This window comes from Heptranchias perlo, unplaced genomic scaffold (genome assembly GCF_035084215.1).
Source record: "Heptranchias perlo isolate sHepPer1 unplaced genomic scaffold, sHepPer1.hap1 HAP1_SCAFFOLD_43, whole genome shotgun sequence".
Taxonomy (NCBI): domain Eukaryota; kingdom Metazoa; phylum Chordata; class Chondrichthyes; order Hexanchiformes; family Hexanchidae; genus Heptranchias; species Heptranchias perlo.
In genome coordinates this window covers 10,503,993-10,515,642 of record NW_027139442.1, presented here as the reverse complement: position 1 = coordinate 10,515,642, position 11,650 = coordinate 10,503,993, and the positions used below count along the sequence as shown (strand labels likewise).

The 11,650-nt window shown below is 40.1% G+C and overlaps 1 protein-coding gene across 1 annotated transcript; it reads left to right on the top strand.

The window, feature by feature from the left end:
• The first annotated feature begins 10,954 nt into the window (after positions 1-10,954).
• LOC137312676 (histone H2A-like) lies at positions 10,955-11,344 on the top strand. The gene has a single exon (XM_067979192.1). It carries the CDS (start codon positions 10,955-10,957, stop codon positions 11,342-11,344), a length of 390 nt encoding a protein of 129 aa, XP_067835293.1.
• The last annotated feature ends 306 nt before the right edge of the window (positions 11,345-11,650 follow it).

Below are 11,650 nucleotides of genomic sequence, written 5' to 3'. Positions count from 1 at the left end.
TAACCTGAGAGAATAATTATATACAGATACAGAATGAATCTCACACTCAGATACAGTACAGAGACACACAAACACAGAATGAATCCCACACTCACATACAGTACTAGAGTTTGCCAGACACAGAGTGAATCCAACACTCAAGTATGGTGCTAGAGATGTCAGATACAGAATGTATCACACACTGACATACAGTACAAGGACTGACAGATAGCAAAACCATCCCACACTCTCATAAAGCACTAGAGACTGAGAGATACAAAATAAATCCCAAACTCAAACACAGTACCTGAGATTGGCAGATACAGAATGAAGACCACACTCACGTACAGTACCACAGTCTGACAGAGTACAGAATGAATCTCACACTCAGATACAGTACAGAGACACACAAACACAGAATGAATCCCACACTCACATACAGTACTAGAGTTTGCCAGACACAGAGTGAATCCAACACTCAAGTATGGTGCGAGAGATGTCAGATACAGAATGTATCACACACTGACATACAGTACCAAGGACTGACAGATAGCAAAACCATCCCACACTCTCATAAAGCACTAGAGACTGAGAGATACAAAATAAATCCCAAATTCAAACACAGTACCTGAGATTGGCAGATACAGAATGAAGACCACACTCACGTACAGTACCACAGTCTGACAGAGTACAGAATGAATCTCACACTCACACACAGTACTCGAGACTGACAGATACAGACTGAATCCCACACTCACACACAGTACCTGAGATTGGCAGATACAGAATGAATCTCACACTCATACACAGTACCAGAGACTGACAGATACAGAATGAATCCCACACTCACACACAGTACCTGAGATTGGCAGATGCAGAATGAATCTCACACACAGCACCAGAGACTGACAGATACAGAATGAATCCCACACTCACACACAGTGCCAGAGACTGAGAGATACAGAATGAATGCCACACTTACACGCAGTACCTGAGATTGGCAGATACAGAATTAATCTCACACTCACACACAGTACCAGAGACTGACAGATACAGTATGAATCTCACACCAACATACATTATGAGAAACTGGATATATGGAAATAATTCAACACCCACACACAGTACTAGAGAATGTATATGCAGAATGAATCCCACAGTCAAATAGAGTACCAGAGAGTGACAGTTACAGCATGAATCCCACACTCACAGTCAGTACCAGAGACTGAGAGTAACAAAGTGAATCTCACAGTCACCTACATTAGTGCAGGCTGAGTTACACATTACGTACCAGAGCAAAAATCTCACAGTCGCAGATCGAAAGATACCTCATCAATTCCATCAATGCTGTCTTAGTTACACATTACATACCAGTCCAAAAATCTCATAGTGTCAGATTTAAAGGTGCAGTATCAATTCTATTAGCGCAGACTGAGCTACATATTAGATATATTGGTAAATACTCATGGAGTATTATACTGAAATAAACAGTATCAATACCATTGGTACAGACTGAACTACACATTACATACGAGTCCAAAAACCTCATAAATGATCAGACTGGAAAATAGAGTTTCAATTCTATTGGCACTGCCTGAGCTGTACATTACATACCAGACTGGAAATCCCATAAAATATTAGACTAAAAGATGTAGTATCGATTTCATGAGTGCAGACTGAGCCACACATTATATAGCAGTCCAAGAATCTCATACCTTATCAGACTCAAAGATACAATATCAATTGCATTAGCACAGACAGAGCTACATGTTACACACCAGTCCAAAAATCTCATACAGTTTAGACTGAGATACAGAATTAATCCCATTATTGCAGAATAAACTAAACATTACATAAGGGTCCAATAATTTCACCGGGAACAGATTGAAAGGTACATTATCATTCACAATAAAGTTCATAGATTAAGATGTAATACTACTCCAAAACTCACACACATTGTTTGATTAAAGAAAATTGAAAAGTGCATCCATATTAACAAATTAAATACTCGATGAATAACTGTATATAATTTAAAGTATTAAATCTACAGTTTCAAAAACGATACTGTAAACTGAAATAAGAACACCGAATGAATCCAGACTTGCACATTGTCTCAGAGACTGAATTACAGAATGAATCCCACACTGAGATAAAGTAGCAGAGAATGGCAGATACAGAATCAATCCCACACACACAGATAGCACTAGAGACTGAGAGATTCAGAATGAATCCATCACTTATATGTAATACCCCTGAGACTGAGAAATGCAGAATATACCCCATGCTCACACTCAGTACCAGAGACTGACAGATATAGAATGAATCCTACACTCACATACAGTATCCGGAACAGAATGAATCTCACTCGCGCACAGTACCAGGGACTGACAGATACAGAATGAATCTCTCACTCAAAAAGTACCAGAGACTGATGGATACAGAATGAATGTCACAGTCACATTACTGCTGACTGAGTTACACTTTACAGACCAGTCCAAAGATCTCATAGTATCAGATTGAAAGATAAAGTATAAATTCAATTAGTGCAGACTGAGCTACATATTAGATATATTGGTAAATACTCAGTATTATACAGATATAAATATTATCAATACCATTGGTGCAGACTGAGCTACACATTACATACGAGTCCAAAAATCACATAAATGATCAGACTGAAAGATATAGTTTAAATTCTTTTAGCACCGCCTGAGCTAAACATTATATAACAGTCCAACAATCTCATACAATGTTAGACTGAAAGGTACAGTATCGATTTCATTAGTGCAGACTGAGCCACACATTATATAGCAATCCAAGAATCTCATACCTTATCAGACTCAAAGACATAATATCAATTCCATTAGCACAGACTGAACTACATGTTACTCACCAGTCCAAAAACTTCATACAGTATAAGACTGATAGATACAGTATCAATTCGTTTAGTGCAGGATGAGCTACATATCACATATCGTGTCCAAAAATCACATGTCGTGTTAGACTCAGATACAGAATTAATCCCATTATTGCAGACTGAGCTACTCATTACATACCAGTCCAATAATTTCACCGGGAACAGATTGAAACGTACATTATCATTCACAATACAGTTCAGAGATTAAGATATAATACTGCTCCAAAACTCTCACACATTGTTTGAATAAAGAAAATCGAAAAATGTATCCATATTAACAACGTAAATAATCGACGAAGAACTATATATAATTTAAAGCATTAAAGATACAGTTTCAAATACGATACTGTAAACTGAAATAAGAATACAGAATGAATCCAGACTTGCACATTGTCTCAGAGACTGAATGACAGAATGAATCCCACACTGAGATAAAGTAGCAGAGAATGGCAGATACAGAATGAATCCCACACTCACATACAGCACCAGAAAATGACAGATACAGAAATAATCCCACACTCACATAAAGTACCAGAGACTGACAGATACAGAATGAATCCATCACTTATATATAGTACCTGAGACTGAAAGATGCAGAACATACCCCATGCTCACACTCAGTACCAGAGATTGACAGATACTGAATGAATCCCAAACTCACGCACAGTACCAGAGACTGACAATGACAGAATCAACCCCACTCTCATGTACAGTGCTAGAGATGACATCTACTGGCCGTAAGCGAGTACTGTAATGAGGGAACAAATTCACATGATCTGTCGTGGTCAGAGAAACAGGATAATGTGCAATGTGATGGAAGTTTCGGTCTGCAACTTTTACTCTCGTATTTTTGCACTTTTTGACGGTGAAAAATGAAGACAATTGATTCATAATAAAGTTTTTGTTTCACTCATTCGATAGTTGTGAATTTACCCCATTGTATTTCGCTTTACATTGCGAAGTATTTCTCGCTGATATCTCAGGATGATTTACATTGCACCTCTACCCCATTTAGACTCTTATTTTCCATGCAGTATGTGGCCTCCTTATTCCCCCGAGCGAAATGCACCACCTCACACTTTTCTATATTGAAATTCAATGGCCATTTGCACGGCCGTTCTGCAAGTTTATTTTGTACCAGTCTTCCTCAATATTGACTATACGCCCTAAATCGATTACAAGAATTTAACACAGCATTACAAGTAGTTTTTGGTCCAAAAAAAATGTACTTGCAGCTCGTCTCCATTTTTTCTAAATCCCACTCGTGCAATATAATGTGAAGAATGAGTTTATCTTCTGTCCCTCTCTCATCTGTAAACTTCAATGACCCGGGGTTTGGGGACATCTACTGGCCGGAAGCAGAACTGCAACAGTTCGGAACAAATTGCTGAAACCGGACAATGTGCAGTGTGAGCGTGTTTGTGATTGGTGGCAGGTACAAAATCTGATTTTTTAAACCTGCCCATTAACCTTTAGTGTTTGTTATTGAACAGTAAACAGAGCCGGACAGTAAGGATATGGGGAGTTATACAAAGAGCATCTATTGCAGGCATCAGGTGAGAAGTGTGAAGGTCACATTTTAAACAGCGGCTGTTTTGTTTCGGTTGAACGGTTAGTCCCATGAGAAAGGGGAGTGGAAATCTGATATGTACAAAGGTCCCTGCCCAATCGGGTAGACCCATTCATGGATCAGTGCAGGGGTTGGGTTGTGTCTGGATGTCACTAAATTGTAATATTGCCCAACACACCTGGTGTGCAGAAGCTGAGTGCTGCAGTACTGCAGTGGAATCAGACACTGACACTGTTTGTATCGCTGTTTTTCCTTTGTGGATATTACAATGATTATTAACAGAGAGATTCAATTGATCACTTTTGGTTTTTTCTACCTCACCTGTTCTTGAGTTAAAAGAGACAGTTTTTTTTTCCATCAGTCAATTCGTTGAAGGACCCAGAATCAGTGTGATGTTTACTCCACCCGAGGCACAAGGAGCAGTCAGTGCAGCCAGCTCCTTCTCACACACAGTATGTACATTAACACTCAGAGCATACAGACACAGACAGGTCATCAGTTCCACATTCTCAGATAGCAGAAATGGTCAATACCACACTGATCCCAATCCAACAGTCAAACAGAGCAGGAGAGACAGACGGAATTTCTATTTCACAATGACTCAGTACCGCTGACAGGCAAATAAATAATTCCCAGTCCAAAATCACACCCAGTTTCAGATTGAAAGGCACTGTTTCAATTCTCACATTATTTCAGCCTTAGCTACAAATTAAATACCAGATAGAACTGACACATGGTACTGATTGATAGATACAGAGTGAATAACAATAGTGTACTCCAAGATTAAAATTAAATACCAGCCCTCAATTCACACACATTTTGAGTTTAAAGGTGCAGTATTCATGCCAATAGTGCACCCTGAGATACAAATTAGATACCAATTCAGATGTTACCCATATTTGACTCACATATATGTTCAAAAACCTCATGTTGTCAGAATGAAATGTACAGTTTTAATTCCTTTACTGCAGATTGAGGTACACGTTAGATACCAGTCCAAAATTCTCATACAGTATAAAACTGAAAGATATAGTATTGATTTGATTAGTACAGACTGACGTACACATTACATACCAGTACAAAAATCTCTCACAGTATGGGACTGAAAAATGCAGCATCATCCCATTAGTGCAGATTGAGCTACACATTATATACCCGTCCAAAAATCACATTCAGGGTCAAACTGAAAGGCACAGTATGAATTCCATTACAGCAGACTGAGCTACACATTATATACCAGTTCAAAAAACAGATTCAGGGTCATGCCGAATGATGCAGTATCAATCCCATTAGTGCAGAATGAGTTACACATTACACACCAGTCTAAATATATTCCGCAGCATCAGACTGAAAGATACAGTATCAATTCCATTATTGCAGACTGAGCTACACATTATATATAGTCCAAAATTCGCATGCAGTGTCGTACTGAAATATACAGTATGAATCCTATTAGTGTGGACTAAGCCACACATTACAAACCAGTCCAAAAATCTCTCTCAGTGTCTGACTGAAAGCTAGAGTGTCAATTCCATTCGTACAGACTGAACTACACATTACATATCAGTCCAAAAATCACTTCAAGCTCATGCTGAAATGTACAGCATCAATTTCATTAGTGTTGACTGAACCACACATTGCATACTAGAACAAAAAAAATCACAGTGTCAGATTGACAGAAAACGTATCAATTCCATCAATGCTGAATGAGCTACAAATTACAAACAACCCATAAATCTCATACAGTGTCAGACTGAGCTACACATTACCTACCAGTCCAAAAATCACATTCTTGGCCATGCTGAAAGATACAGTATCAATCCCATTTGTGCAGACTGAGCTACACCTTACACACCAGTCTAAATATATTACACAGTAGCAGACTAAAAGGTACAGCATCAATTCCATTAGTGCAGACTAAGCGACACATTACATACCGGTCCAAAAACCTCACACGGTATCGGACTGAAAGATACAGTATCATTCTTATTATAGCTGATTGAGCCCCAGTATCAATTTGATTTGTACAGACTGAGCTACACATTCCATACCAGTTCAAAAACCTCATACTTCATCTTTAAGTCTGTTACTGTATCAATTCCATTATAGCTGACTGAGCTACACCTTACAGACTAATCTAAATATATTACACAGAATCAGACTGAAAGATACAGTATCAATTCCATTAGCGCAGACTGAGCTGCACAAGAAATACCAGTCCAATAATTTCACAGTAAAAGATGAAAGGTAAATTATCATTTACAATAGTCTTCAGAGATTAAAGTGTAATCCTACACCAAAACTCACACACGTTGTTTGATTAAAACAAAATCCAAAAGTGTATCCATAATTACAAATTAATGCTAGACAAAAGATTGTGCATACATTAATGAATTAAACATACAGTTTCAAGCAATATACTGTAACATGAAATAAGAATACAGAACGAATCCAGACTTGCACTTTGTCCCAGAGACGGAGTTACACAATGAATCCCACACTCACACGCAGTACCAGAGACTGACAAGAACAGAATGAATCCTACATTCACATAAAGCACCAGAGACTGACAGATAAAGAATAAATCCCACACACACACATACACACACACAGTACCAGAGACTGACAGACACAGAATGAATCTCACACTCACATACAGTCCCAGAAACTGACAGAGAATGAATCCCAAACTCACATACAGTCTGACATCTACTGGCTGTAAGGGAGAACTGTAACAGAGTGGAACAAATTCACATCATCTGTCGTTGATCCAGATTCAGGACAATGTGCAATGGGAGGAAATAGTTTCTCTCTGTAACTTCTGCTCTCGTATTTTTTCATATTTTGTCAGTGAAAATGAAGACAATTGATTCATAATAATGTTCTTGCTTTGCTTATTCGAAAGTTGCCCCATTATATTTCACTCTACATTGCTCAATATTTCTGTCTGATTTCTCAGGACACGATTTATATTAATTCAAATAAACCGAACTGAAACACAAATAAAAACTGAGCGCAAATCTGGTAGTTCCAATGACCGTCAAAAGTGAAAGGGATAAAACATAGAAAAAATTGAAACCGAAAATGCTGGAAAGACCCAGCAGGTCCGGCAGCATCTGTGGAGAAGGGAAGCTCGGGTTAACGGTTCACGTCAATGACCCTTCTATAGATCAGAAAGGTTAATCCGACATAATTTAAATAAGGAACTGGAATCTGCAGAGGGAAAAACTTCAGGAAATCAATTAATTTCACTGAATCCGGGCAATTGTGTCCTGTATCCACTGTACAGATCAGGAGAAATAATAATACAAAGGAACAAAGTTAAATTCAACGTTATGGGGGAAATAAATGAATATTTAAAATATTTTTTAAATATAAATTAGACCCGTTTGTGTTTTGGAAACACGATCCCTCTGAACATCATCAAATTTGATTCCAGTCTTGGTGTTTCTGAATTCAGCGTGCTGGGATTCAAACCTGTTGGAATTAACTGTTTGGAAGGCAGCTATACTCACCACGAAAGCGCCTTATTTCACGAGGAGAGAGAAGTCGAGTGTTTCTGTGGAGTTTCACACTGAATTGCGCCCTTTGGGTTTTTGGTACTTTAATCACAGACAATAAATCGTTCCCAAACATCAGCCCCTGAACAGACACAACAAGCTGGTGGAATTTCTCATTCATAGATATTAACTAAAAGGATGACAAAAGCAAATAGGAAGAGGTTAGGAAGAAGTCACAAAAACAATTACGGAAGAAAACAGGAACCACGAAATCAAATTATCAAGGAATATGAAAAGAAATAATAAATTATTCGACAGACACAAAAATAACAAAATGAAAATCAGAATAGTTTGAGTGCCACTGAGGGATGCACAAGATAAACTCACAGGTAACGTCAGCGAAATGGCAGAAATATTGAATTATTACTTTGCTCAGTATTTACCCGGGAGATTAACAGGGTGAACATGATATTAAAGGAAGAGGTCAATAAAGATATCAAGACATTTAAGTTAGAAAGGGTGGTTAAACTGGTCCTGATGGATTGTATCCGTGCATATTAAATGAAGCAAGGGAAGAGATAGCAGAGGCACTGTTACATATATAGACAAAATCATCACAAAGTGGAATAGTGCCAAAGGACTGGATGACAGCTAATGGGATTGTTATATTTTAAAACAGGAGATAGAACAAGTGCAGGGAACTATAGACCAGTTAACGAAAGGTCTGTGGTGGGGATGATCATGGAATCCTTTACTCAATGATGCAGTAGATAAACATATAGAAACCGAATATATAATAAAGAATAGTCAGCACGGATTTCAGAAAGGGAAGGTTTAATAGTTTGACAGAAGGTTTGACAGTTTAATTTACAGTTCAACAGAACTTATCTCCTTTTCAATTCTGTTCCATTAGAAATAAACCTCTGTGTTTGTTTTCTATGACATTATCAACCTGAGTTGCTACTTTAATGATTTGTCAATCTGTACCCCTAAATCCCTTTGCTCTTCGACCCCATTTAGACTCTTATTTTCCAAACAGTGTGTGGCCTCCTTATTCCCCCGAGCAAAATGCACCACGTCACAACTTTCTATAAGGAAATTCAATGGCCATTTACACCGCCTTTCAGCAAGTTTATTAAAGTCTTCTTGAATTTTGTTACATTCTTCCTCAGAATAGGCTATACCCACTAAATAATTACAAGCATTTCACACGACATTACAACAAATGTTTGCTCCAACAAAATGTTCTCCATTCCCAGTTTCTCTGAATCCCACTCGTGCAATATAATGTGAAGAATGAGTTTATCTTCTGTCCCTCTCTCATCTGCAAACTTCAATGTCCCGGGGTTTGGGGACATCTACTGGCCGGAAGCAGAACTGCAACAGTTCGGAACAAATTGCTGAAACCGGACAATGTGCAGTGTGAGCGTGTTTGTGATTGGTGGCAGATACTGAATCTGATTGGATATCTGAAGAAACCTATCAGAGAGTGAAAGGAAAAGGTGACGTTTATCACTCCCAATGTCCCAATCACAATCATTGCCTTCCACCATCCCTTATTAGCATAGGGTTGTGGGGCTGCCTATTTAATCCGAGCTCGGAGTGGATTTGTGTCATTTCTGGGTCTGAAATTGAGTTTTGAGATGCCTGAGGACAAGAAAGCAGCTCCCAAGAAGGGCGCCAAGAAAACCTTGAGTAAAGCACCAGCCAAGGGCGGCAAGAAGCGGAGAAAGTCGAGGAAGGAGAGTTACTCCATCTACGTCTACAAAGTGATGAAGCAGGTTCACCCCGACACCGGCATCTCCTCAAAGGCCATGAGCATCATGAACTCCTTTGTGAACGATATTTTCGAGCGCATCGCGGGTGAGGCTTCCCGCCTGGCCCATTATAATAAACGCCACACCATCAGCTCCCGGGAGATCCAGACCGCTGTGCGCCTGTTGCTGCCCGGAGAACTGGCCAAACACGCCGTGTCGGAAGGGACAAAGGCGGTGACCAAGTACACCAGCTCCAAGTAAAACTCCACAATCAACTGAAAAAAAATAAACACAAAGGCTCTTTTAAGAGCCACCCACAGTCTCTCTGAAGACGCTGTGCCGACCCCTCTGTATGGAATCATTTTACTGTAGATAGTTTGATAGTAACTGTCTCTCTATAACTCTTGTGCTTTTCTAATTTCTCTTGAAATCTGGAAGATTCTCATAATCACTGCCAGGTATAATAATCTATGTGTCGCTTTCTGTTTAGTTCCAATAACCAAAAACGTGTCCCTGATCCTCTCATTCCCGTTCATATTCCGCCCCTTCCCCCGCGTCTGCCCCTTCATAGCCGTCTTAAGGCGATGGATTAGACTTCATTTCTTTCTCCTTTTCACGTTTGTTTGTTCGTTATTCGGGAATATCACTTTGAGAACCGCAATCCTTTGAAATGCAGCAACCCTGAAAGGGACGTCACACCGAGTACAGAAAAGTCGAAAGGCTCTGTCACTGTTCGACTTCTTACACCAGGAGTCTGTGTTTGTTACTTTTACAAAGATTGAGCTGGAATCTGTCCCGTTACAAAATGTTACTTTACTCCCGCCAGATTGAAAGCGAACGGTGAAGGGAGCCGGATTTTAAACGGATTGTAAAAGATTCTGGAAGTTGTGACGGGAAATGTGCAATAACAGAGTAAAAGGAGAGAGATTTTTTAAACTTTGTCTTAAGGCGACATTATTTACTAAATCCGCTTCTTGTGTTACAAATATTTTGGCGGGCTTTTCAAATTTCAAAAAAACGGTTCAGTTCGGTATTTTCCGCCCTTTTCTCATTGCCGGCTATTGATTGGCGAATAAAACAGCTCTCTGATTGGGCTGTTCGCTAAACCAATGAGAGTGAAAACAGATTGACCAATTACAAGTGCCCCCACTTTATACCTCCAGAAGGTAAAGAAGGGCGAGTGCGGGAAGATTTCTTCATTCTTTGTGAAAGTGTTTGTGAGATTGTGGAAATGTCTGGAAGAGGAAAAACCGGCGGTAAAGCTCGGGCCAAGGCCAAGTCTCGCTCATCCCGGGCCGGACTGCAGTTCCCTGTGGGTCGTGTTCACAGGCTCCTGCGAAAGGGGAACTATGCTGAACGTGTGGGTGCCGGAGCCCCGGTCTATCTGGCTGCTGTGCTGGAGTATCTGACGGCTGAAATCCTCGAGCTGGCCGGCAACGCGGCCCGCGATAATAAGAAGACCCGCATCATCCCCAGACACCTGCAGCTGGCCATCCGCAACGACGAGGAGCTCAACAAGCTGCTGGGACGGGTGACCATCGCTCAGGGCGGGGTGCTGCCGAATATCCAGGCCGTGCTGCTGCCGAAGAAAACCAGCAATGTGAGCTCCAAGAGCAAGTAAATCGGCCAAGATTTAATCTGATCAACCCAAAGGCTCTTTTCAGAGCCACCCACTGTATCTGTGAAAGGGCTGGTTACTGTCTGAAGAGACTGACCTATTGATCACAGTTGACCCCGGTCTACGTTGATATATTACATCACTATAGCGGTTGAAGGAATGGGAGCCAATGTAAGTCACCGAACACAAGGGTGACAGGTGAACGGGAGTTGGAGGGAGTTAGAATAGGGCAACGGAGATTTGTAGGAGTTCATGTTTACAGAGCGTGGAAGATCGGAGGCTGACCAGGAGAGCATTGGAATAGCAAAG